Source organism: Micromys minutus, assembly GCF_963924665.1.
Source record: "Micromys minutus genome assembly, chromosome: 1".
Lineage (NCBI taxonomy): Eukaryota > Metazoa > Chordata > Mammalia > Rodentia > Muridae > Micromys > Micromys minutus.
This window is the reverse complement of record NC_137969.1, coordinates 224,105,957-224,133,563: the sequence shown is the minus strand read 5'-3', so window position 1 is coordinate 224,133,563 and position 27,607 is coordinate 224,105,957. Positions and strand designations below refer to the sequence as shown.

Here is a 27,607-nt window from a genome sequence, read left to right as displayed (position 1 = left end):
CCACACTCATGGCACAGCCATGGGGAAAAGGCTGCCCAGAGAGCTGTGAACAGTGCCAAGCAGTGAACAGTGCCACTTGGTTCCGAAAGACTAGATTTAATCAGGAACAAAAATAGAAAAACAAAAAAACCTTCATGCTTCTTAGGAAAATATTTACACACTGAAAATTTTAAATATTATGAAAAATGCAAAATATAACATAACCTCTAAAAGGAAAGGAAACTTTGAACCTTATAAGACAAGTAAATGCCAGATCCAGCAAATGACACTAGTCATGGATTACTTGGTTTAAAACAAAACAAACAAAAATGGTAAAGTATAAAACCAAATGAATGTTTTATAGACCATAAAAAAGAATTTCCAGCAAAAAATAAAAAATGTAAAGCATAAAGCATTCCTTTCTTTAAGTTTGTAATGCTTTAATGTGAGATAGTTTGGGCTACTCAGTGCTATTCTAATAACAAGGCAACATAATCTTAATTATAAAATACTTGCTCTAGTAAAAATGTCTTATATTGAAGGGTGGGAGGGAGTCAGTGCCTTGAAATAATACAAAAAAAAAAAAAAAAAACATTTGATTCCTATGTTTCCTCCTATTTCTTCTTTCCTTCCTTCATTTCTTTTCTTTTTGACAAGAGTCTCACCTTATAGCCTTAGCTGTCCTGGAACCCACTATTTAGACCAGGCTTGCCTTATACTCACAAGAGACACTCTTGCCTCTGCTTCCTAGGATCAAAGGTGGTCGCACCTCCTAACTCCGTAACATATTGGTTGTGCTTGGAGCACTGACCCTAGGGAGAAGCATCTAGATTAGAGACAGATACAGCCATGTCCAGCTCTGTTGTTTCAGAGAGCTCTACTAAAAACAAAGAAGAGTTCTTTTTCTTACTTAGAAAGATAAATTACCTATTATAAATTATAATTTTTCTATTCTACTTGACCAGAAACAATAGAAATCCAAACGTATCATTTAAGTTACTATTAAAAACTTAAAACATAATAATGCTCAAGATAAACTTTTTAATAGCTGATTTTAATTCAAACTATAAATTTTAGAGCCATTAAAATTTGTAGAATGTGTATGTGTGAACTTCCTCCCGACTTCTTGCTACAAATTAAAGGCTACATGGTGACTCACTGTTTGTATATATTCTTTATGATACAAAGACCCAAGCTCTTAATTTCCCTAAAACAAATAAAACCCATAAAGTCTCAAGCAGATTTTATCTTTCCTTGACCGAGTGAGATGTGGCGAAAACTGAAAAGCCTGGAAAAGTGTGGTAACCCACACCTGTAACCCCAGCGCTAAGGCAAAAGCAAGAGGGTCTGAGGGGAGAGTAGTCAGGGCCGGACAGCAGGGCTCCGTCTGGAAGAAGTAAATGCAAACGTAACAGTACTCGATGTTCCCGAGGCATCACCAGCCGGGCTAATCCCCCTCAGACTGCCTGATCACAACGCCCAAACAGAAAACCATTCCGACATTACGGTTTTCTCAATGGCATTTCCATGAATGGTTGCCCCCTGTCGGTTGGAAGCAAACCAAAACAGCACCGAACATAGTAACCTATGAACAAAGCCTCAACGATGTAATTTACAAAATCTTCAGGACACACCGTCACTGCAAAGAAAGTTTGCAGAAACAGATGCAGGCTGCTCTGGGAGGTGTACCACTTAATAGCAATCTCAGCATGACAGACATGACACAGAACACGCAGAGCGAGTTAAACGGTGAGAAAGACTAAAGCAGGTGATGGTGGGAACCATCAGAAGCACTTAAGTCTGTCCCCAGGTCAAGTTATAAACAGGGAAATAACCAGCAGAGAGAGTGGCTTACGAAAGCAGTTCCTTGCCATAGCAATCGAACTTTAGAAAGTCACCTGTTTAGTCTTCCCTAAGAATATTACCTCATACTGTGAGAGACAAGAAGGAAAAGAGAACTTACTGGGATTGAAAACTCCCCAGCTAGGTACTTCAGTAAGGATGCTCCTTTGCCCAAGAACTTGTTCCTTTCACTGATGTTGCCTTGAAGCTGCAGGTCAAACTCCTTTCTGACCACAGAAGCGATGGAGTCAACAATCACAAGCTTAACTCCTTTCGAAATGATCTCCTCCTCCAAAGAGTCAAGCCTATGAAAGTAGAATTTGTAAAAAGAACAAATTTAAGACACAATTTTATTCATTTGCTTTTCTTTTCAGAAGGAAAATGGAAGAACATTATATTGGGGTTCGAGAGAAAAACCAAACACAGGATGGGCAAGCTGTAAGTGCTGGGAGCCAGGGAAGAGTTAGCAATGGAGGTCTGCAAACATCTGTGAGGGGAAGAGAGTGTTAGAGCAAACAGTGGGACAGCCCAGAGTTTGCTTGCAAACATGCTCGGGATTCTGGTTGTTCTCCAGTACAGAGATAGAATGTAGGGAGAGGACAGTCATGCTTTTGGAGTTAGAACTCAGAAAAACAGGCCTAACACTGAAGATCTGTAAGCAACTGCCAAGACATGACTTTAAAACACAGAGTGAAGGGGCAGAAGAGAGAGATGGCTCAATGATTAAGAATATTGTTACTCTTGCAGAGGACCAGGGTTTGGTTCCCAGCACGCACGTGGGGGTTCATGCCCATCTGTAACTCTAGTTCCAGGGGATCCCACCCATTCTTCCAACCTCCAAGAGCATCAGAGATGTAAGTGGTACACACACAAATATGCAGGCAAATACTTGTACTCATAAAATATAAGATAAATAAATCTAAAACAACAACTCTACTGAGCTGAAAAGGTTAATCAGCTTTAAAATAACAGCAAGCCAGCTCTGGTGACACAGGTGTGCAGTTCTCACTACTCAGGAAACTGAAGAAGCAAGGCCAGGGCTAAACTGGACTACAGTGGGAGGTGTTCAAAACCATACTGGATAACGTAGTCTGCACATTATCAAAATAAAAACTTTAAACAGGGCTGGCATGCGGCTCTTTGGTAGAGCACTTGCCTGACACACACAAGCCCCTAGATTCAATCCCAGTAACACATGTGCACTTGCTCATGCAGACACACACACACACACACACACACACACACACACACACACACACACAAACTTCCCTAAGTTACAGTGATGGCTGTAAAATTCAGCACACACTATCATATTGCCTTCTTCTGCAAATTAGTTCAGCACTCCTATCATATTGCCTTCTTCTGCAAATAGAGACAGTGTTTTCATGTTGTCCTACAATACTACAAAAGCTGCAATTTTAAAGTAATGGCTCCCTCTTATTCCCCTACCCTGGTATGTCACCTGTTTGTATGAATCTGTACATAAGTACCCTCCCACACCCACAAGAGTTGGTCTATGTGACAAACACTTATGACAAAACAGCGGTGCTCCTGTTTCAGACAGTGGGGCATAAGAGAAAGTGACACCTTCCATATGTAAAGAAAGGACATCTTGCAATAGCACATCAGTGAGCTTGGGACAGGCATGAAATGACCATAGTTCTGGGCAACAAGCAAAGCAGGAGCACCAGCTAGCCACTTCCAGATGCTCAGCCCCCAGAAAACATATATTTGCTGTTCTACGCTGCCACATTTACTAACACTAAACTCACTAACAAAACAACTTAATAAACCACTTAGATTCCAAAGCATTTACTTGATTTTTTATTCCATTTTAAAGAAACATTTCAAAACAACTACAACAAACAAAGAAGGCACAAATAATTATTTTCTTAACTCCATTATATAAAATTATTTTACTAAGAACCTAAAGTTGGTGAGGGGAAAACCCTCATAGCATTACTAAAATATCAAAACATGAAACCACCTACCTTTGTAGAAGTCCCTCACAGGTGAGTTCTCGGCAAAGATGAACTCTACTGCTGGTGAGAAGCAACTTTTCCTCAGTGTTAAAATACTGTGGAAAACGGGATTCTGCGATCTCAACCAGTCTATGAAGAGAAGGGAGGAGAAAACACGAAAGAACAGTGAATACTGAAGGAGACACTGCTGAGTCCCCAACACAGTCCACGTGAGAAACTCCTAAGACGTTTCTGTATATGTCAGGTAAAGGCAAAAGGCTCGAAACACAAGTCTGAACTACACGTGTCCTCTGTGTGAATTATCAGAGGTCTGCTGTCTCATCAAATTTCCAGCAAGCAACAATGTCCACAAGATTTCATTAGTGGAAGTAATATGTTTACAAACAACATTTTTATAGGAGCTATTTTAACATAGTAGAAATTAGAAAAAAACTTCCAGTTGCTCAAATGAACAAAGTCTATTTCAATTAATATAATACTGTATCCTAATAATAATATATCTAAGTTGTCACATCTCTTTCTAGAAAATATGCTTTCTCAATTAAAATTTAATACTATCTGGTAGTTCCTTGGTAAACAGAAAATTATTGCTTAACCAAATTAATGCTATCCAGTTACTTTTTGTTAACAAAAAGTTATTTCCTAAATACTGAATTCAGAACCCAAAGCTAAATCTAATCATATGGGGCAGGCCAAGTGAAGAAGAGTGATAAAACCAAAACATACGTGACAGCATCACATAGCAGAACAAGGCATGAAGGGCATTGCCAGAAATTACAAAAGTGTAAGATTTAAAACTCAAAAACAAGACCCTTGGAGCTTAGCTGTATCCCGGTTGAAAGGGATAAGCCCTACTTAGCCATCCATGGAGATCTGGAAAAGAAACTTTAAACACTAAGCCATCCTAATCTTCCATAATCTACGGAAGAACAAAAGAGCAGTGTCTTCATCTCCAAAAAGTTCAAGGGTTCGAGGAGGCGGAGGACTTTAAATAGATAAACAAAACAAATCCCTAAATATGCTATAATCAGAAGCAAGAGAGGGACTCAAAACGGGGGGGAGGAGAAAAATAAAGACAGTCAAGAACTTTTTAAGTCCATTTTCAGTAAACTGAAAAGAGAAATATATAATTTGGTTCAATAAAAAGAAATAAAAATGCTTCAAAAGAAAAAAAATAGTATTTAAAGAGGTATCCAAGTGAGGAGTGTTTGATGAGGCATGGGGACTGAGGGAAGGATAGGAAGTAAGGACAGAAAGTAAGAAAAGCAAAAAAGAAAGGATGTGGCTTTGGCCATCGTCATTTTATTATCACGATGATGGGGGTTGTAGTCCTGGTAGCGTTGGTGGTGGTGATGGGGCTGTCTGATGTGAGTTCAGTGTTCGGTGGAGAAGGCAGCTGGAGCTCTAGCACTTGAAAGACACGGATTTTCAATAGGCTGGGTACAGCCACATATACTAAACTTGAGGATTTCTCACAGTTTGGATGGCCTGTGGTTAGGAACAGTTGAGAGTACCTAACTTACTGGCTACAGTGCAACACTAGGCTGGTTTTCAACCAGTGGCTTGAGAGATGAACGGCTCTGAGACTCCCTGCTTGTTCCATTAAGCCTGCTCATGAGGAATGATGGTCCATGCATAGGAGCTACGGTTACGCACATCTGCCATGATAGGTAAATATACTGACCTTTCTAAAGGTTACTTCTCCAAATGACTTTTATTCTAGGAAACTTGTTTTAAAAAAACATAAATCAAAATAAATATCAATGAAGTTTTTCTAAATGCCTGGTATTAATCACATTAGTATCCAGTGACAATCTTCTTCACAAGATCTTGTTCTTGAAGGGACAGAAAACCTGTATTTGCCACCAACATCATCACATAAAGTTTGAAAACACTGCCACCTAGTGGGTATCTTTTTATTAAAAGCACTTCTTTGAAAAGATGCATTTAAAATTCACTCATTCAAGACTTACTGAGGACTATGTGCTACGCACTACTAACTACTAATATATGACATCACAACACCCCCAAAAAAGGAAATGAGCACAAGGGAGGAGAAAGCTACATTCTCTATGTGCTGGCTAGGTTTGTGTCACCTGGACACAAACTACAGTCATCTGAGAGGAGGAAACCTCAGCTGAGAAAAGGCCTCCATAGGGTCGGGCTGTGGGCCGGCCTAGAAAGCACAGTTTATTAGTGATTTATGGGGAGGTGGAGCCATCCCTGGGCTGCCGATCCTGGGTTCTGTAAGAAAGCAGGATGAGCAAGCCGTGGCAAGCTAGTAAAAAGCAGTACCCCTCCAAGGCCTCTGCATCAGCTCCTGCCTCCAGGTCCCTGCCGTGTTTTGAGGTCCTGTATAAGCCCAATAAACCCTTTGCTCCCTAACTTGTTTGTTTGTGAGGTTTAGTACTTTGTTCTCTCCCTCCCCCACCCTCCCCCATCTTGTGTTTTACCACAGCAATAGAAACCCTAAGACATTCCAGAAGGAGAGAAAAGCAAAACACACCGGAGGCCAGCTACAGAATATGTAGCTGGACAAGGAGCAGGAGGAAGATTGAAGCGGGGGAAGCCAGAGAGCTAGCCAGCAATCAAGGTCCCCTCAGACCTTCAGATCTGTGTAGTCTCTTTGGATTTTATTAAGAAAAATGAGAAGTCTGGGAGCAGACCTGACACCATCAGGTTTCCTTTTTTTAACAGACCATTACCTTAACCACACAACCACCACATCCCACGTGTTTCTTTAAAAATAAAAATTTTTAAAGTAAAAGACTGCTCTGTGGGGGGTGGAGGTGGCTTGATGTTAGAAACCACTGGCTGCTCTCTCAGAAGATGGCATTCATTTCCCAGCACCCACATGGTGACTCACAACCATCCTTAACTCCAGACCTCAGGGACCTGCCACCCTCTTCTGGCCTCTGTGGCACCAAGTACACCCTCATTGCTCATACACACATGCAGGCAAAGCATGCATACACATAGGATACAAAATAATAAATTTTGTTGAAGGTCTGCTCAAGAGTCTGAGGAGATGGCTTAGCGGGTAGGGGTGGTCTCAGGGTCAGACTTGATGGCCATCAGCCTAGCTCCTAGGCCTGAGAGAAATAGTCTCGAAGAAGGAAGAGAATGATACATTCTCCTCCAGCCTCCATATGTGGGCACACACACACACACACACACACACATACAAATACACACACACACACATACAAATACACACACACACACACACATACAAATACACACACACACACACATACAAATACACACACACACATACACACACACACAGATGGAGGGAGAGACGGATGAGGGAGGGGACCGGGGAAGATGGCTCTAGATGTTGCATGGAGAAAAGGCTGTTCAAAGGCAAGGGAGGAACAAGTACTACTGTCCACACAAGGAACGATGGTGCCTGGACCTAAGGAAATCTCAGATAATTAGAAGTAACCAGATTTAAAGTACAATTCAAAGGTGGGGGAGGATGGAAAGGTTTGATTGATTGGATGAATATCTAGAACAATGGTGATCCAATCGGGATTGTAGTTACTGGTGTTCTATTATTTTCTTTTTAACCAGGAAATCCAGAATTCATCTTCAGATATATCAAGCTTCCACATATATAAATGTAACTATAATATGTTATTATGTCAAATGGCAAATGTATATGAATCTGGGGCTTGTGGGAAAGCTCAGAACATGAATCCATGACCCTTCTGCCAATCAAGAAATTTACTAAAATCATGAGTGGGTGTGAGAAACTGAGGACTGACAGGGGAGGAACAGATGCTGAAACTGAGGTCCGGGATTCTCCAAGGCTTAGAGGCTGCCAGAGTGAGTAGGGCCCAGCAGCACAGACAGAAACGGGGATAAAACCAAGAGAGAGTGGTCCTAAGACGCTGACTGACGGACACTGGAGAGAACAACGGCCATCCTCAGTGCTGCAGTGCTGAACACGTGGTGGCCGCGTGATGGGGCTGAGAACCAGCACTTCCTGGTGATGTCACAGCCAGCACTGTCCACGGGCAGCACATTAGTCAGTTTATAGTAATGTTGGCATACACAAACTTACTATGTTATCAGCCATATAAAAGCACAGCACATAAATTATGCACAGTATACATCACTTGGTGATATTTCTGGCTGTGTTTACTCTGTTAGCAACCATTACTCTAGAGTGTACGTTACTTCTACAGTATTTTTAAGTTCTGTAAAACAGAGGGCATCAGCCCCACCCTGTTTCTGCTCATCGCATCTTTTGACTGTGTGCAGAGGCCACACCCATGATGAACACACACTATATAGTCTGTGTAAGTACATTCTAACAGAGTCACAGGACTGACTGACTTAGTAATATGTCCCCAAACCCTACCACCACCACTAAGCAACATATGGCTGTGTTTTAAATACTATTGAGTTGAATAAGATTTTGAAAAATCATTTTCAATCTAGGACTAGGAAATAAAGCCAGTACAGAGTGAATTCAAGGTAAATAACTTGAATTTTGACTTCTGGGCACAAAAGATTTCCTGGCTTGGGAACTGCCCTGATAGCATCAATTAGAAAAGCAGACAAAATATCTGAAGTAGCAGTTTCGCACACTGAACAATACTTTAAAACTGTGACCCTCGTGAGAGAGGAAACTAATAAAGGAACCTAAAGGATATCCCAGGCTCACACCAGAGGCACTTTCCATTCTACGACATGAAAAAGGGAAGCCAATGAAAGTCTGGTGGGCCCAGCGGAGAAGATATCAGAGTGCGGAACAGCTAAGCTGGTAGAGCCCATGAAGTCACACGTGCAGAAAAGAAAAGGTGGCCTGGGTGGCGGGGTACACTCCAGAATTAATATGCGTAATGTATAGAAGGAAACTCCTCTGGAAGGACCAGGAGACAACAACAGACTAAATACTTCCACCACTCACACAGGGCAAGAACCGTGCATGTTCCCATGGCAACAGGGAATGCAGAGATCTAATTATACCCTGGGGAATAGGTGCAGTCCTCAGAGGGACTTCACAGTGCTGAGGCTCAATCAGTCTCAAAGACCATCAAAATAATCTTAACTATATATTAAAACAAAAGACCCAACACCTTTGAGATGGACATTAAAGTCCAGCATCTAACATGTCTAAGAACCATTAGGAAAGGGGCTGGAGAAATGGCTTAGCAGTTAAGAGCACTGACTACTCCTCCAAAGGACTCGGTTTCAACCCAGCACCCACATGGCAGCTCACGGCCATCTGTAACTTCAATTCCAGGGGATTCAACATCCTCTGTGGGAGCCATAGACTGATGCACAGATATACACATGCAGGCAAGCACTTATACCTATAAAATAAGTTTTTAAAAAAGCACTAATAGACATATAAAGGAGAAGGAAAGATCTGTAGGCAGGACAAAATTAAATCACTAACAAAAGAGCTATAAAGAATGCCTACAGAGATAATGCTCTTTCTGAGATTTATCTGGAACAAGAATGTTAAAGCCATGCTTAAGGCAAAGCATATGTGAGCTGTGGATGTAACCTCATCAACAGTCCTCAACCATAAACCTGAATAGTGCGCTACCAACCACCCCACAATTTCACTTATAAAATGGATTCTTTAAGATAAGAGAAATAAGCAAACCAGATTCTCCTTTTACTTAGTGTCTAAACTGAATTAATCTTTGGCTCTAGTTATAAATTATATACTTTGAGCAATGTAACTCCACAAGCCACAAATCATATATACAACTATTGTTAAGACACTAGGAGGTTTCTCTCTGCCCTGTCAAATTTAAAGAATTCATTATCCCCTTGCAACTCAGCTACATGCTGACTTCCCATTCCATCTTTTCCTGCTTGTCTCCAATAAACATAATATAACGCTTATTTGATTCATATGGACAGGAATTCTGTCAAATTCCCATAAGCTGGAACACAGATCTGTTACTGTGCTTACCCATCTTCTCTAAGGGCATGTAAACTTATGGCATCTAGACTACACTGTTTTAAGCAGATGTCTAATTGGTAAAACAAATAAAAATAGACATTTTTCTGAATCATCCAGAAGAGGGCGTCCATAACCCTGCACACTCAGCATCTTAGCCTCTCTTTCAAATTCCTTTAGAGTCTCATATTCCCCATCCCCTCTATCTCTTCTTAAATCCAGAAACAACCTGGGATCTGGTTAAACACTGACTTACCAGCCCAACCCACTTCCAGTTCCTCGTTGCTTTGAGTCTCAGGTTTATTCAAACAGCAGTACAAACAAGCCTCACAACTCATCATGATTGCTAGAGAACCTCTTCCCCTCACCTTCCCATTCTCCCACATAGAAGTGATCTAATAAGACATCCACAGGGGAACTGCTGTGGCTAAAAAAAAACATCTGCAAGTAAGAAGATGAAAGGAAGTAGATATCCTGTAAACCTCCACAATTAGTGATGCTTGACTTTAATCCCTAATTAAAGTCGACTCAGGAGGCAGAGGCAGACAAATCTCTGTAAATTCAAAGCCAGCCTGGTCTACATAGTGAACTGCAGGATATCCAGAGATATATAGAGAGACTTTGTCTCATAGATAGATAGGTAGGTAGATAGATAGATAGATAGATAGATAGATAGATAGATAGATAGATAGATAGATAGATAGGTATGTAGGTAGGTAGGTAGATAACAAAAATTAAAAAGAATATTTTCCTAATGAAAATGTGCCTAACCCTTTCTCTTCCCACTAACCTAAGCACAGAATGAATACAGATGCCTAAAAACAAACCAGCTTTAGGTCCTTTCATCACTGAGTAGCTGAAACAGATCTTCACACATGAGAAAAGTGTACCTATTTTTGTTCACACCACTGTTCTTTGACTGTTCAGCTTACTTGTGGCAGAAATCTTACACAACTCACTGACCATCCATCTCTGATAACTCCAACAGGGTCAAGCAGACTGACAACAGCATAAATAACACCTGACCTACCGAGCAGGCTCCGTGCATGGTCCACCACGGCAGACTCCTGAAGACGGCTATACCAAGGGCACTACGCCTCCGATCCACTTACGCTCACCAGACCTCAACACATACTCTGGAGAGCAACCTTGCCCCCTCTAGGGCTATATGAAGAACACAATAAAAACTAAAACAATGCAGGTTCTCACCCCTACCCTAAAACCACCTTCTTGTTAATTATGTAACACATATTAACGTACATGTAAAGAGACTAAAATTGTACCTGTTTTGTACCCTGCCTCTGATGTAAGTACTAACACTACCTGAAGGCAGAAAAAAGATGGAGAAATAAGTAAATATAAAAATCTTAAAACATACTTAAGACCATATGCAAAGAAAAGAAGCACACCATGAATCTTCACAAACAGAGGAAGAGGCTGGCTCCTGTGAGTGTAGTGTTACTTGGTTATTTCCTCCAAACTGAAACCTTCCCTCTTGAAGGGAGGAAGGAAAAGAGGCTCAGAAAACTTACAGGGCCAAAAAAGGGAAAGAAACCTACACTTTGAACTTTTCCATGTGTGTCACTTGCCTTTCCTACTGCTGACACCTGACCAATCACCCTGACGAAAGCAACTCATGGAGAAAATTCAGGGTACCGTCCACCGTGGCAGAGAAGCCCAGCAGCTGATCCCATCCCACCCACAGTCAGGAAGCAGGGAATGATAAACACTCAATACCTTTTTTTTTTTTTATTTACTTATTTTATGTGAGTACACCGTTGCTGTCTTCAGACACAACCGAAGGGGGTGCCCATATCCCATTATAGACGGTTGTGAGCCACCATGTGGTTGCTGGGAACTCAAGACCTCTGGAAGAGCAGACAGTATTCTTAACCACTGAGCCATCTCTCCAGCCCAGGACTCTCCTTTTTATTCAGTCCAGGACTCAGTAGGGCCACACACCTTTGAGGTGAGTCTTCCCACATCAGTTAACCCAATCAAAGCAATCCTTCACACGTATGCCCAGGGGCTGATGTAACCTCACAGGTCTACATGGAAGCCTGTCTTCTAGGCAATTCTAGATCCTATCAAGTTGATGATCCATATTAAATGTCCTAACTCATCAGGTCCTTTTTGATCGACTACTATTCAGAGAGAAATAAAAAAGAGAAATAATGGTGCAATTACAAAGGTAAAGAAAAACATAGCTATGGTGTATCTTGACTAATTGATAAGAATTGATCTCAAGATATATCATTTCCTATTTGGTGATTATCTATTCCTCAATGTTTTATTTCCTCCTAGAGACAAAGTATAAAGCGACTCCTCTTTTGCTCTCAAGTCCTTCCTCTTCCCCATTTACTTGACATCCCTCCCTGTTTCTTCACCTTGTTTCTTCTCAACCTTCTACAAAACACAACTTATACAGGAACCATGCTTAAGCCCATAACAAAAAGACACAGGAAAGGAAGAAAATGGTCTGCTTCCTGCATCTATTTCAAAAGAAATTTTTCCTTTAAAACCAGTATCTTAGCATCCTTTGTTCTTAAAAGTTAAAATAAATTTTAACCTATTTGCAAATGTCCCATGGTGCACAGGACTATAAAAGCCACGCATTATAATAGAAAAATAAAACCCCTACCTCTCAGCAGTAAACGCAGACTCCGTGTCAATGTATAACACAGCCCCTTCTAATCCTCCCAGGCTGGTGGGTAATGTAGCTAAGACACTCATCATTACGCAAAACTGAGTTTTTCCGCAACCTGGTGGACCTGTAATCTAAAAACAAAGTGTATGTTATATATGTGTTTATAAAATTTATATGAACATTGTAAGCTAGCCAAAGAAAATTATTTTAGAATTTGCTGCAAAAAAAAAAAAAAAAAAAAAAAAAAAAAAAAAAAAAAAACAATTCCATAACCTTGGTTTCAAGAAAGAATTAAACTCTACTGGCCTAAGACACCCATTGCACTTAGCAAGCTGACTTTCCCCTTATTTGGTGGCTATTGACCATGTATGTCCTTGGGAGCAATGAGAAAATGGTCACTCAGTCAATCACCTTCTGTAATTTGTTACCAGATGTGAAATTAGAACTGAGAAGGTGTCACTCACTCGCTGTATATTCTGCTGTTGACAAATGATACTGAAGAGAAACTGCCGGCTGGAACTTTTAATGTTTGGGCAGCGCACGGCACAGCCACTTGCCACTCACACAGGGTCAGTAGATATGGCATAGCAGCACAGAGCTTGTCTAGTTCATCTTTCTTTTCATTTTTTCTTAATTTTTATATTTTGAGAAAGGGTCTCACTGGGTAGCCCTGGCTAACCCAGAACTTCCTATGTAGTCCTGGACCTCAGAAATCTGTCTGCCTCTACCCGAGGCTGAGCTAAAAGAAATGTACCACTACATACAGCTGTTCATCTTTCCATCAAAACAAAAACCAGAAAGGCTTTTGATTCAGCGGGTTCTCATAAGCACTCCTCATCCCAACACAGACTACTACAGAGATCCTGTCTTGTGCAGCCCAAGTACGCTCCCAAAGGCTCAAACCCTTGGAACTTTATCCTCAGTGCAGTGGTGCTTGACGTAGCAGAAACTAACACAGTCAGGCTGGTGGAAGATAATTAAGTCAGACAGGAACTTGAGCAACTTTTGTCCCTTAGTTCAATGGCCCATTCTGTACACAGTACTTGCCTTCTTGCTTCTCTGCCTTAGTGTAACACAGCCAGGTGGGTTTTACCGACAGGCTAGGGCCATGCTGTTTGGATCTTCTAGCCACTGGATGCTGAGCCAAATAAACCTCTCTACTGCATAAAAGTACCCAGCCTTCAATATTTTGTCACAGCAAATGATATTGTAATAGGATCAAACAAACGTCATTAAACTCTAGCAAATCTGATTCAGTCTGAAATAGTCTTTTGCCCATCTAACATTAACTTCTTTTTTTTTTCAGATACCTACGAATAAATAAAATAAAATAAAGCTAAAAGATTATTTACAAGGAATGTCCATGCAACCCTGCAGTCAACATTTACTACTTTACTGTTTTTACTACGTTATTTTCTGCTACACTAATCTGTCTGCCCATCTCTCCATCTACTCACCAATAAACCTTGGGTTGCTGTCTTTTGTACTTCAAAGTAAGTCAAAGGCATCAAACATGCTTCCTCCCAAGAACTCTGCATACACACCATTCTACAGAGTTTAATATGTACAGTATTTTGCTTTTGAGTTTCTCACATGTAAATATTATCTACTGTTTGATGAAACTAATACCATACACACATGCTATCTATTAATTATTTGCTTATGGTACTAGGGATTGATCTTGGAAGTCTGTGTGTCCAGGCAAGTATTCTAATGCTGAGCTATAACTTCATTCGTGTATTTGCAATCTAAACTCCTACCAAATCAAAATTTACTGCTCCCGGGAAGTGGCATTTGCATTGCTTTCTAATTAAGAAATTTTAGCAGGTTGGTGGTAAGGTTTATAATCTTATATACTTGAAAAGCTGAACAGGCAGACTCAAGGCCTAGCTTAGCTACAGAGTGAGTTCAAGGCCAGCAGAGGCAACGTTTTATCTCGGGATGAGCATTGGAAAAGGATAGCAGTGCACACAGTTGAGCAGCAGAGTGCTTATCCAGCATGGGTTAGGTCCTGAGTTCCACGTCAGCACTACAGAAACCAGCAAAGGCCATCTGTGTGCAGGAAGTCCTTCATTTTTTGAGGATATACCTTCCCTGATAACATCTTCACCTCAATGAAGTTTTATCAAGAAAGAAATTCTTAATGGATTTCTTTCTTTTTTTTTTTCTTTTTTTCTTTTTTTACTAATAAATGTCATGTCAAAAGCTCTGAGTTCTTAACAGCAACCACATGTTGGTTAAGATGATTTCTGGAGTAACAAAAAGTCAGAGAGGACTTCAACTGAAATCTTTTTAATAATAAGCTATTTTTTATTTATTATCTTTTTTAAATTGAACAAGTTTATTTTTAAAAAAGAGATAAATGTACAGATTTTAAAAGCATTATTGCATAAAAGTATATAAATACATTTTTGGCAGTACTTGATTTTTTTCTAAAGGTTTGATAGTATGCATTAAAATCTTACTAGTTACAATGAGCATAAAGTACCTGTAAAACAAGATGTAATCTGGAAATAGTCAAAGTTTTCTTGGTGTATAAAGATTAAGCATAATGCTTTTTCTTTTCTTTTTTTTTTTTTTTTTTTTTTTTTTTGGCCTCTGTTTTTCTTGAACTTCATATAGTCTGTGTTCACATAGTCTGTGAGTTGTTTCTGGGGTGTTCAGAGTTTTCTGGGGTTAGTATCCAGTTATCAGTAGCTGCATATTATGTCTGTTCTTTTGTGACTAGGTTACCTCACTCAGGATGATATTCTCTAGATACATCCATTTTCTTAAGAATTTCATCAAGTCATTGTTTCTGATAGCTGAGTAGTACTCCATTGTGTAAATATACCATAATTTTTGTATCCATTCATCTACTGAAGGACATCTGGGTTCTTTCTAGCTTCTGACTATTATAAATAGGGCTGCTAGGAACATTGTGGTGCATGTGTCTTTGTTGTATGTTGGAGCGTCTCTGGGATATATGCCCAGAAGTGGAATAACTGGATCTTCAGGTAGTACTATGTCCAATTTTCTGGAGAACCGCCAGACTGATTTCCAGAGTGGTGGTACCAGTTTACAACCCCACCAACAGTGGAGAAGGGTTCCTCTTTCTCTGCATCCTCATCAGCATCTGCTGTCATCTTAATTTTTGTCCTTAGCCATTCTAATTGGTGTGAGGTGGAATCTCAGGGTTGTTTTGATTTGCATTTAACTGATGGCTAATGATGTTGAGCATTTCCTTAGATGCTTCTCAGCCATTCGATATTCCTCAATTGAGAACTTTTTGTTTGGCTCTGTACCCTATTTTTTAGTAGGATTGTCTGATTCTCTGGTGTCTAACTTCTTGAGTTCTTTGTATACCTTGGATATTAGGCCTCTATCTGATGTGGGATTAGTAAAGATCTTTTCCCAATTTGTTGGCTGCTGTTTTGTTTTCTTGACAGTGTCCTAATCCTTACAAAAACTTTGCAATCTCATTAAGTCCCATTTGTTGATATTTGACCTTAGAGCACGAGCCATTGGTATTCTGTTCAGGAAATTTTCTTCTGTGCCTATGTGTTCTAAGGTTTTCCCTAATTTCTCTTCTAATAATTTCAATGTACGTAGTTTAATGTGGAGATCTTTGATCCACTTGTGCACTTGAGCTTTGTACAAAGAGATAAGAAAGGGTCATTTTCATTCTTCTGCATACTGAGTGCCAGTTGGACCAACACCATTTGTTGAAGAGGCTGTCCTTTTTGCATTGAATGTTTACTGCTCCTTTGTCAAAAATCAAGTGACTATATATGTGAGGGCTCATTTCTGGGTCTTCTATTCTATTCCATTGATCCATGTGCCTATCTCTGTACCAGTACCATGCAGTTTTTAGCACAATTGCCTTGTAATATAGCTTGAGGTCAAAGATAGTGATTCCCACAGATGTTTTCTTGTTGTTGAGGATGGATTTCGCTATTCTAGGTCTTTAGTTATTCCAGATAAAATTGAACATTGCTCTTTCCAACTCTATGAAGAATTGGGTTGGAATTTTGATGGGGATTGCATTGAATCTGTAGATTGCTTTTGGTAAGATGGCCATTTTTACAATCTTGATCCTTCCAATCCATGAGCATGGGAGATCTTTCCATTTTCTGAGATCTTCTTCGATTTTCTTCTTTAGAGGTTTGAAGTTCTTGTCATACAGGTCCTTCTCTTGCTTAGTTAGAGTCACACCAAGGTATTTCATAGTTTTTGTGACTATTGTGAAGGGTATCTTTTCCCTAATTTCTTTCTCTACATGTTTGTCCTTTGAGTAGAGGAAGGATACTGATTTATTTGAGTTAATTTTATATCCAGCCACTTTGCTGAACTTGTTTATCAGCTGTATAAGTTCTCTGATGGAATTTTTAGGGTCACTTACATACACTATCATGTCATCTGCAAACAGTGATTTTTTTTACTTCTTCCTTTCCAATTTGTATCCCTTCGATTTCCTTTTGCTGTCTAATTGCTCTGGCCAGGACTTCCAGTACTATGTTGAATAGGTAGGGGGAGAGTGGGCAGCCTTGTCTAGTCCCTGATTTTAGTTGGATTGCTTCAAGTTTCTCACGGTTAAGTTTGATGTTGGCTATTGGTTTGCTGTATATTGCTTTTATTATGTTTAGGTATGGGCCTGGATTCCTGTTCTTTCCAAGACTTTTAACATGAAGGGGTGTTGAATTTTGTCAAATGCCTTCTCAGCATCTAGTGAGATGAACATGTGGTTTTGTTCTTTGAGTTTGTTTATATGGTGGATTACATTGATGGATTTCCGTATATTAAACCATCCCTGCATCCCAGGGATGAAGCCTACTTGGTCATGGTGAATGATCGTTTTGATGTGTTCTTAGATTCGGTTTGCAAGGATTTTGTTGAGTATTTTTGCATCAATGTTCATAAGTAAGATTGGTCTGAAGTTTCTTTCCTTGTAGAGTCTTTGTATGGTTTATAAACGAGGGGTATTGTGGCCTCGAAAAATGAGCTAGGTAGTGTTCCATCTGACTCTATTTGTGGATTTCATTTTTGCAACCAAATCTAACCATTCGCCTAGACCATACTATTAACACTTTATAATATTTACACTTTACAATCCCTTTTATTATTTCTCCCATCACTGTTGTTGTTATTATCATTACTCTTTAATATTTCTACTTCTACTACTACTCTTCTATATTGTGCATAGCCCTCATGTGAAGGGCAAAGAGCAAATTTAGCCAGTAGATTCTTTCCTTCCACCATGGGATCTGAACTCAGGCCTTGGCTGGCAAGGCAAGCTCCTTACTCTCTCATCCATCTCAATGGCCCCCTTCAAAAACAAAATGTTTTTAAAGCAGGGCCTCATTTGGTAGTCCTGGCTAGCCTAGACTTCACTATGCAGGCCAGGCTGACCTTGAACTCACAAAGCAAGTTGTTCATTGCATATCATGACAAGAGGGACTCCAGTCAGTAGAAGTTGCACATGAATTGTGAAACTGATGAATGTGTGCATGTTAGAGTGTGAACTGATAGAGAAATGGGGGATGAGCTATCAGCCTACAAGCATTGTCTACTGCCAGGTCTTGGATATAGTCTCTGATTTGATGAAATTAAAACTGCTACGTACTTGGCGATTTTAGTGGAATGTAATGTAGATAATGTATATAAAAAAAATTCAGTGAGGTATCAAGTACCATGAAAGTATACTGTATTAATTTACTATTCCATCTTCTAAAATATCTACCTAAAGAAAGTTGAGTAAAGTCTCATTTGCTCTGACTTGTCCCTTCCATGTACCACCTAGATACAGTCTGGGGAGACACAGCATCACAAGAATAACAGTAGGAATATCTGGGTTTGTTGGCTCTTTTGAGCATATTCTTCATATATTTTCCTTCTTACTAGCTGTGTGTGTGTGTGTGTGTGTGTGTGTGTGTGTGTGTAAAATTTCATTATTTTTCAGGTTTATTTATTGGGGGGAAATATTTCAACATTAATAAAGTTAGCTTCAGACAGTTTAGCTTTGAATTCTACCATCCAAACCACAAGATTTCAAGTTGTGTTCAGTTTCCAGCTTTGACCCAACAATGGTTACAGAAAGAAAACCTGCCAAGTCAGAACAAAGTCATTTGCTTCTTGAAAATTCAGAGTGAATGAAAAAATCTGCACACAGAAATACCTAGAAGATAAAAATCAGTTGCACATAGTTAACCTGATACTAAAGAAAAATTATTATTGAAGACCATTCAAATGTCAGTAGCAACATAGCAAAAAAAAAAAAAAAAAAAAAAAAAAAAAAAAAAAAAAAACAAAAACAAAAACAAAAAAACCCAGTGGCTCACTTTGAGGAGGAAAACTGCTATTCTGAGATTAAAAGTCAAAGTTAAGGAAGAGCAACTATAAAAGTGACAAGATAATATTCCCGGATTTATGTTGACTCCTTCAATCACTTCTAGGCCTTTGAATGAGAAACAAGACTGCTTGATGCAATGATGTGATTCATACCTATGTTACTTGTCTACTGCTGTAACCAATTTCAGAGTCAGAAGCCTGAAAGAAGACTCTTCATGACCTTAGAGGTCTGATTCCTGACAGGCTGAACAGAACTCTCTGCATAGGATCTCATGAGGCTAAAATCAAGGTTCTCAGCTGTACTGGGCTCTGGTCTGGAAAACTCAGTGTCAACTCCCAGACCCAGGCCCAGCCAGGCTGTTGGCAAAATCTGTGCTGCTGCTCGAGGCATGAGTTTCTTGGGGTTTTTTTGTTTTTGTTTTTGTTTCTGTTTTCTTGAGCTCATCTGAGAGCTTGGAGGAGCATGCCCATTGTTCCTGGAGGCCACATGCATTCTTGCTCATATGCCCACTTCATCTTCAAACCAGCAACACCATCATTATCCCCCATGCTTTGAGTCTGTCTTCCTCATATCAGTGGGAAAACAATCACTGCTTCAGTGAGTTCATGGGATGAGACCTATCTAGTTGCTTCCCTACTGAGCCGTATGACATGCCTTAATCACAGCAACAACAAACACCAGGGCTGAGAATACAGTGTCTTGGGAGTTATCTTAGTCACTGCTTTATTGCTCTGAGACACACCATGACCACAGCAACTCTTAGAAAAGAAACCATTTAAACTGTGGGCTGGCTTACAGTTTCAGAGGCTTAGTTCATTATCATCATGGCAGGGAGCATGGTGAGAGAAAGCATGGTGGCCACCAGGCATGGTGCTGGAGATGTATCTGAGAGCTACATCCTGATCTGAAAGCAGAGACACACACTGGACCTGGCATAGACTTTTAGAACCTCAAAGCCCACACTCCACTGACACCCTTCTTCCAACAAGGCCACACCTACTCCACCATGGCCATACCTCCTAATCCTTCTAATCCTCATACGGGGTCATTCCCTGATGACTGAGCATTCAAACATATGAGCCTCTTGGGGCCACTCTTACTCAAACCACCACAGGAATCCACTTTAGAAATTTTGCCAGATACAATGTCCCTGAGAACAGAGAGACGGAGTTCCTTAATGAATTAAGGGGTTTTTCATTATATGCACATACAAATGCATATATACATTTGTATGCACACTAGTAGATAGCCAATCTCTCAAATGGACCCAGTGATCCTCACCCTTTGCATTCATGCCTTTTGTGGTCCCCTTCACTCGTCACGTTGGTCTATGTGTCTAACAGAATAAATAAGAAATAATGGCACATAACTTCTAAGACTGCCACTTCTTATGAAATAGCAAGCTCCTTTGCCCACTGAGCTGTCTCACTGGCCCCAATATAATTTTAGTCAACTATACTAACAATTCAATTAAAAGTAAAAGCCCTAGAGATGGCTGAACAGTTAAGAGCATTGCAGAGGCTCTGAGTAAAGTTCCCAGAACATACATGGTAGCTCAAAACTATCTGTAACTCTAGTTCCAGTGAACCAAACTCCCTCCTCTGGCCTCTGCAGACACTAGGCATGCATATTATATACCTACATGAATACATGTATGCAAGCAAATACCCATACACATAAAATAAAAATAAATTTAAAAAGCAAAAGATATTTCTGAGAAAATAAAGAAGCTGTAATCACAGAACTTAGAAAGCTGAAGCAGGAGGATCACAAGTTCAAAGCAGCCTGAGCTATACAACCAGACCCTGCAATGAAAGAGACAGTCAGATACACCAGAGAAATACGAAACAAAACCACAAAGAAATAGCCCACATGTTCCCAAGAGGAGCTAAAATAAAACACAAGCAGGGATTGGGGTAAACTGCCATAGATGTGTGGTGGGCAGTATTTAGCATGAATGAAAAGAAAACATACAAACAATGCTAAGTGTTGGTGAGAGTGTATTGAAAACAAACAAAAAAAAAAAAATGCATCCCGGAGAGGATGCAGAATGTTACAGTCACTTTGAAAACCAGTCTAGCAGATTCCTGAAGAGCCATGTTTATTACGTGATCCAGTCTCTCCAAATCACTTTAAGGTGAGTATTTACCAAAGAATAACAAAAAACCTATTTCACACAAGTATAAGTGAAATTTATTTACATTATTTACAATAGTTGAAATCTGGAAACTATCCAATATCTATCAACTAATGAATGGTTAAAAAAAAAACTATGACATATCTGTTCTGTGGAATATTAATCATTAAAAAGAACAAGTTCCCCATACATGCTTAAACCCTTAGTCACCTTAAAAATGCCATGTGAATGGAACTAAACAGAAATGGTGACACATCGCTTGAGTTCATTTATGTGAAGTGCTTACAATAAGCAAATGTATCGGGAGTAAAATGGATCAGCTGCCTGGGCTTAAGATGGAAGTGAGGATTCACTCCAAGTGGAACAAAGAAGTCTTTGTAACTACAGTGTAGCCGTGGTGACTGCACAGCTACAGCTGACTTACATCACATTTAGTTACAGTGCTTGGATTCCAGGCTATTTAAATTATGTCTAAATAAAGTTGTTGTTTAAAGTATCCAAGTGACATCTAAAAGATTCCCAGTACTTAGAAAAAAATAAAGTTAAGACCCTAAGGATGCACAAAGTCTGATTGTATCAAGGTAAGAAAATATGAGTTGGGGAGAATTTCTGTGCGTGGTTAAGAGCCAGCACAGCACTCTGGAGGGAAACTGTTCTGGCTGTGTGAGGTTACCCTGCGCATACCCTACAATCACCAAACCGCCCGGGACAGATGCTGGAGGCAGTGGCCACACAGAAAATCCTTCAGGCCTTGCATATCATATGGTCTCTGTCACAGCTAATTAAACTCTGCCCTTGTGTCACAGGACAACCACACACAAAATGTAAACAAATGAGCTTGGCCATAAAACTTTATCTACACAAACAGGCAGTGAGATGAATTTAACTGCTGGGCAATGGATTCTCTAATTCCTGCCCCAGAGAAAAACTTACATATGCTAGCCAGCAGCTATGTAAAAAAATATCCACAGGACTAACTCATATTAGTAGCAATGAGAAACAACCCGTAGGTCCACTGATAACAAAAGGAGTAAATAGTAACACATTTCAAAGTGAGATATAATAAATATAGCAATAAAAATTATGTTCTTGCAATCTGAAATAACATTTAAAAAGCTTAGAAATAACATTAAGTCAGAAAAGCAATACATAAAGGAGACATAAGATACAACTGCATCACAAATATATAACTTTTAAGGTTCAAAAATAATTAAAACAAAAACTGTGTGTCTCTTGTGTGGCTTTAAAGTAGAAGGAAACTACAGAGAATGATACAGATGCAGGATGCAGCTAAGCCAAAGTACTCCCTACATACATGAGGAATTCCCTCAAAAGGTTTTAGAAAGGACCTAGGTGGGGGCAGAATAAAGAACTTATTACTAGTCAGCATTATAAGCTGGCCAGGTAGCTCATAAAAAAACCCTCAAAGGCTTTCTAACTTCCGTTTGAACTCAAACAGAATTGGCAAAGTGACAAGAGGGAAGAATTGGTGGCAGGAAATCACCATAAAACCCAAAGCATTGGTTATTCTCCTTTAGATTCATTGTGTGTGTGTGTGTATGTGTGTAACTAAATTTACAGCTCCATCAACACTACAATTCGTAATTGACCTGGTCCAGCCTCATCTCAAAAATGAAAGTGTAATTCTAGCACCATCTGGTGGCAACACATGACAACAACAAGCCCTTCGATTAGCTTATCCATTCATCAACTATTTATTTAATAGGCATCTACTAGACATAGTAGTCTTTAAATCTCTCTAGGAATACAGGAAATAAAATATTCCCGATTCCTATCTTTAAGAAATAAGAAACTGTTGGAGATATAGCACAGCACAGACACACACACACACACACACACACACACACACACACACACACAAATATATAACATGTCTGCCCTTAAAACTTTGCTTCTACACTCCACCACTGTTGGCGGTGTTGTGAGCTGGTACAACCACTCTGGAAACAGTCTGGCAGTTTCCTCAGAAAATTGGACATAGTACTACCTAAGGACCCATCTATACCACTCCTGGGCATATAACCAAAAGAAGCTCCAAGATCTAATTAGGACACATGTTCAACCATGTTTATAGCAGCCTTATTTATAATAGCCAGAAGCTGGAAAGAACCCTTCAGCAGAGGAATGGAAACAGAAAGTGTGGTACATTTACACAGCTATTTAAAACGACTTCATGAAATTCCTAGGCAAATGGATGGAACTTGAAGCTATCATCCCAGTCACAAAAGAACAGTCATAGTATGTACTCACTGATAAGTGGATACTAGTCCACCCACCCACCACCCCCCCCCCAAAAACAAAAGCTCAAAATATCCAAGAAACAATTTGCAAAACTTACGAAGCTCAAAGAGAAGAAAAGCCAGAAGGTGGATACCTCAGTCCTTCTTAGAAGGAAGAACAAAACACTCATAGGAGGAAATAATGGGACAAATAAAGGAGCGGGGATTGGAGAAAAAAAAATCATCTAAAGACCAGGGGATCCACCCCATATGCAGCCACTAAACCCAGGTACTATTGCTGATGCCAAGTAGTGCTTCCTGGCAGAAATCTGATATGAATGCCTCCTCAGAGGCTCTGCCAGAGCCATATTGATACAGAGGAGGATGCTTGCAGCTAACCATCGAACTGAACACGGAGACACCAATGAAGAAGCTAGAGAAAAGACTGAAGGAGCTGAAATGGTCTGCAACCTCATGGGAAAAACAAAATTATCAACTAACCAAAACCACCACAGCTCCCAGGGACAAAAATACCAACCACTGAGTTGTTATGAAGAGACCCATGGCTCCAGGTGCATATGCAGCAGAGGACAGCATTTTCTGGCATCAATGAGAGGAGAGGACTTTGGTCCAGCAAAGAGTCATTTTCCCAGTGTAGGGGAACGCTGAGGTAGGAAAGGGAGGTTGAGAGAGAGAGCACCTTCATGGAGGCAATGGGTGGGGGAGGGGGAGGGGATATGTGGAAACAGGATAACACCTAAATTGTAAATACGGAGAATATCCAAAAAAAATAATTTTTAAAAAAGAGAAAATAAGAACTTTGCTTCTAAACTTTCCTGGCAAGAAGTTCTTATAGGTTCCACACGCATGCACACCAATGCAGCTTTCAAAGAAGAGCCGTAGTGCTCCTGAAGGGCCCTCGTCTTCTTGAAACACACCAATGCAGCTTTCAAAGAAGAGCCATAGTGCTCCTGAAGGGCCCTCGTCTTCTTGAAACACACCAATGCAGCTTTCAAAGAAGAGCCATAGTGCTCCTGAAGGGCCCTCATCTTCTTGAAACACACCAATGCAGCTTTCAAAGAAGAGCCATAGTGCTCCTGAAGGGCCCTCGTCTTCTTGAAACACACCAATGCAGCTTTCAAAGAAGAGCCGTAGTGCTCCTGAAGGGCCCTCGTCTTCTTGAAACTTCATTCAAAAGGCACAGGCTAAGTTTTCCCTTCCCCGATACTACAATGAAGAGAACTTGTCATAAGCAGTGGTGTGATCACCAAGGACATCAACACTTCCACTGAGAGGAGTGTGAGTGAGAACATCATGAAAGACACAGGCAGACTGCAAAGACCCAACTTGGGGAAGAAACACCAGAAAACAGCACCAGCCCACCAGTTGTGTGCGTGAGCCTCCTGGGAGTCAGCGTCACTGGGTGTCTTGACCTGTGGCTGACTGCAGACACTGCCAACATGACTAAACTCAGACACTCCCAAAGACGCTGAGAAGTCAATGCTTCTTGTTGCTTTAAGCCACTTAGCTTGGGGACAGCTCACTATACAACAACATAAAATAATACAGTAACTTATCACTTCCTAAAATCAAATCCTATCAATAGCAGGAAACAAAACTAACTCACTATAGTTTAATATATTACTTGCTCAAATATTATCAGAATTGATTCACACTAAAAATCTACAAAGTAGAGATCCTTCTTTAATTCACTCAATTGTTTCCAAATAGTCTTTCTTAATAGTCAACATTGCATGTGTATGTATTCATGCATGTGCGAGTGTGTGTGTGTGTCTGTCTGTGTGTGTGTGTGTGTGTGTGTGTGTGTGTGTGTGTGTGTGTGCGTGGGGTGGGACCTAAGATCAACACTTAATGCTATTCTCTTATTTCTTAATGTTTTTAAAGATTTATTTATTTATTACATATAAGTACACTGTAGCTGTCTTCAGACACACCTGAAGAGGGCATCAGATCTCATTCCAGACGGTTGTGAGCCACCATGTGGTTGCTGGGATTTGAACGCAGGACCTCTGGAAGAGCAGCCAGTGCTCTTAACCACTGAACAGCCCTTAATGCTATTCTCTACTCCTGTGGTCTTACACTCTGAGCCAGACTCTTTCCACCACACTGGCATTACAGACATACACCACTGCACCTGGCTTCTACGTGGGTGCTGGAGAGAAGACTCAGCTCCTCATGACTGCGGGGCCACATAAGGACTCTGCCCACTCAGCCCCACCAGTCCCCAGACCCAGAACTCCTTATTCTCTAAAGCAATTCAAAGAAACAAAAGTTCAGTCACATCTAGTCAGCAATCAAGGACTTGCTCAATACCTCCATTTATAAAGCAACTACAGTAATCCTGGCAAGACTACGCCAGCAAAGTAAAAACTTAAGTCACAGAAGTTTTCATGAGGTAATTTATGTTTTTTTTTTTTTAACTCAACATTCCTCCTAGCTCTGATACTTATAGAAGGTATGGGTTTCCTTTACCTCTGTGAGAGATCCACAAGGCACACCTCCATGCAGCGCTTCATCCAAAGCACAAAGGGTAGTAGACAGGAACACTGGTGAGAGATGTGCAGACCTTCGTGTCTTTAACTCATAAGCCTGTACAGAAAAGCATCGCATCTCTTTCAGTTGCTAATCAATCAAAACCACAAACCAAATCGGTAACCACAAGCCACCCACCCTTCTTTCCTCTGTAATTCATTTGAACAGTGAGTATTTATCCAGTGCCGGTGACTATGGGATTAGAACACCCGGCAGCTACAACGTTAACAAGAGATGAAGATTTACAGACTACACCGGACCCAGACCTGGTTGTCTAAAGGGCTTCACTGAAGAGCCAGATGTCTGTGCAAAACTCTGAACCCACTGTTAGATAAGCAAAAGGAAGGTAGACATTCCTGCCAAAGAGGCAAGAATTTGAAAAGTGGGAACGCAAAAGAAGCCAAGGAAACTACAAACAATGAATAAGTAAACAGTTCACTCGGGACGGTTGAAAGACTAACCGTGACAGCAGTGTGCAGTGATGGGGTGTGGCAAAGCAATAGGGACCTCAAGCCAGGAGCTCCAGGACTGAGGTAACAAGATCATGTGATCTTTTCAAACTCAGGGTGATTTGTGAAGCACAGCTTGAAAGAGGCTGGAGAGGGGTGAGAAATGGCCCCTAAAAGATATCCACACCAAATCCCGGGAGCCCGTGTGAATGTTACTATATTTGAAGAAGGGATCTGCAGACATGATGAACTTAGAGACTTTGGGATGAGGAGATATTCCTGAATTCTGTGTGTGGACCACAAATGCTGACAAAAGTATGCATCCAAGACAAAGGCAAAGGCGGCTTCACTGGAGGAAAATGTGACAGGAAGATGGAACAGAGGAGGGGAAAGGCCACAAGCCAGAGAATGGCAACTTCCTCAGCAACTGAAGAGGGTAGGAAGGGATTTTTCCCTAGATACTCTGCAGAAGGTGCAGCTGTGTCTGAGCCAGACTATGAGGCAACAACTTTCCCTTCCTCATATCTGTGGTGCATTAGCACAATTTTGTTTCATGTGTATGGCTGTTGTGCCTGCATGTATACTGTGTACCACATACATGCCTGCTGATTGAAGAGGCCAGAAGAAGGCGCTGAATCTCCAGGGACTGTAGCTATGGTATGAGCCACCATTTGGGTGCTAGAAACTGAACCTGGGACCCAGTACCCTTAACTGATAGGTCATGTTCCCAACACCACAAGTTATTATTTTGAGAACATGCTAAAGTTGGCTTAGAAGAGCAGTTCTCAACCTGTGTTGAGAACAACCCCCAAGAGACCATCAGAAAACACAGACATCTACATTATAATTCATAACAGTAGCAAAATTACAGTTATAACGTAGCAATGAACCTAGTTTTGTGGTTGGGGATCACCACAACAGGAGGAACTGTATTCAAGGGTCGCTGCATTAGGAAGGTTGAGAACCACTGGCTTAGAATAGATGGGAAAGTAAGACGCCATTCGGACCATTCCAAAGGATGATAATGGTGTGGGGAGCTAAGAGGGTGGAGATGAAAACACAGTACTCATAGAGGCTACACAGCAGATTTGAGGGCTTTTAACAGGACAAATTGTTTTTCTTTTTAATTTCTGAAAGTGAGTGAACTGAAGCACACTCCCAGCACACAATAAAACAAAAGAGTGAACAGTGAACTCTTGCTACACAAACTGGCAACTGAGAAAGTCGGTCTGAGGAAAACAGGAGCTTTGCCTAGTGAGAATTAAGTGCGGTGGCTCTATAATCGTATAGAATTGCCAAAGGCTGAAATAAATGTGACAAGTACTCCAAGGAGCCTCCAGATTCTCCACCTGTGGTCATGGCAGCCATGACCAGAATGAAGCTCCTGGACCAAGTTACCTCTCTACACTGTCATCATCTACAAAGTCTCCTTCATGCACAAGACAACAGTTCAAAGTGTGGCTCCTTTGTGACCTATAAGAGGCACTTGATATATCTAACCCAACGGCTCAGGTTTTGCCA

General features: G+C 40.5%; 1 protein-coding gene across 1 annotated transcript in view; it reads right to left on the bottom strand.

Annotated features, from left to right (window-relative positions):
• Positions 1-27,607, bottom strand: part of RAD51B (RAD51 paralog B) — a 489,070-nt gene that overhangs the window by 458,618 nt on the left and 2,845 nt on the right. The window contains exons 3-6 of the mRNA XM_080914684.1: positions 25,578-25,694; positions 12,374-12,510; positions 3,813-3,932; positions 1,943-2,126 (exon numbers count right to left, since the gene is read on the bottom strand). Of these exons, the coding sequence (XP_080770810.1) occupies positions 1,943-2,126; positions 3,813-3,932; positions 12,374-12,510; positions 25,578-25,694 (558 nt within the window). The remainder of the gene's footprint in view (positions 1-1,942; positions 2,127-3,812; positions 3,933-12,373; positions 12,511-25,577; positions 25,695-27,607) is intronic.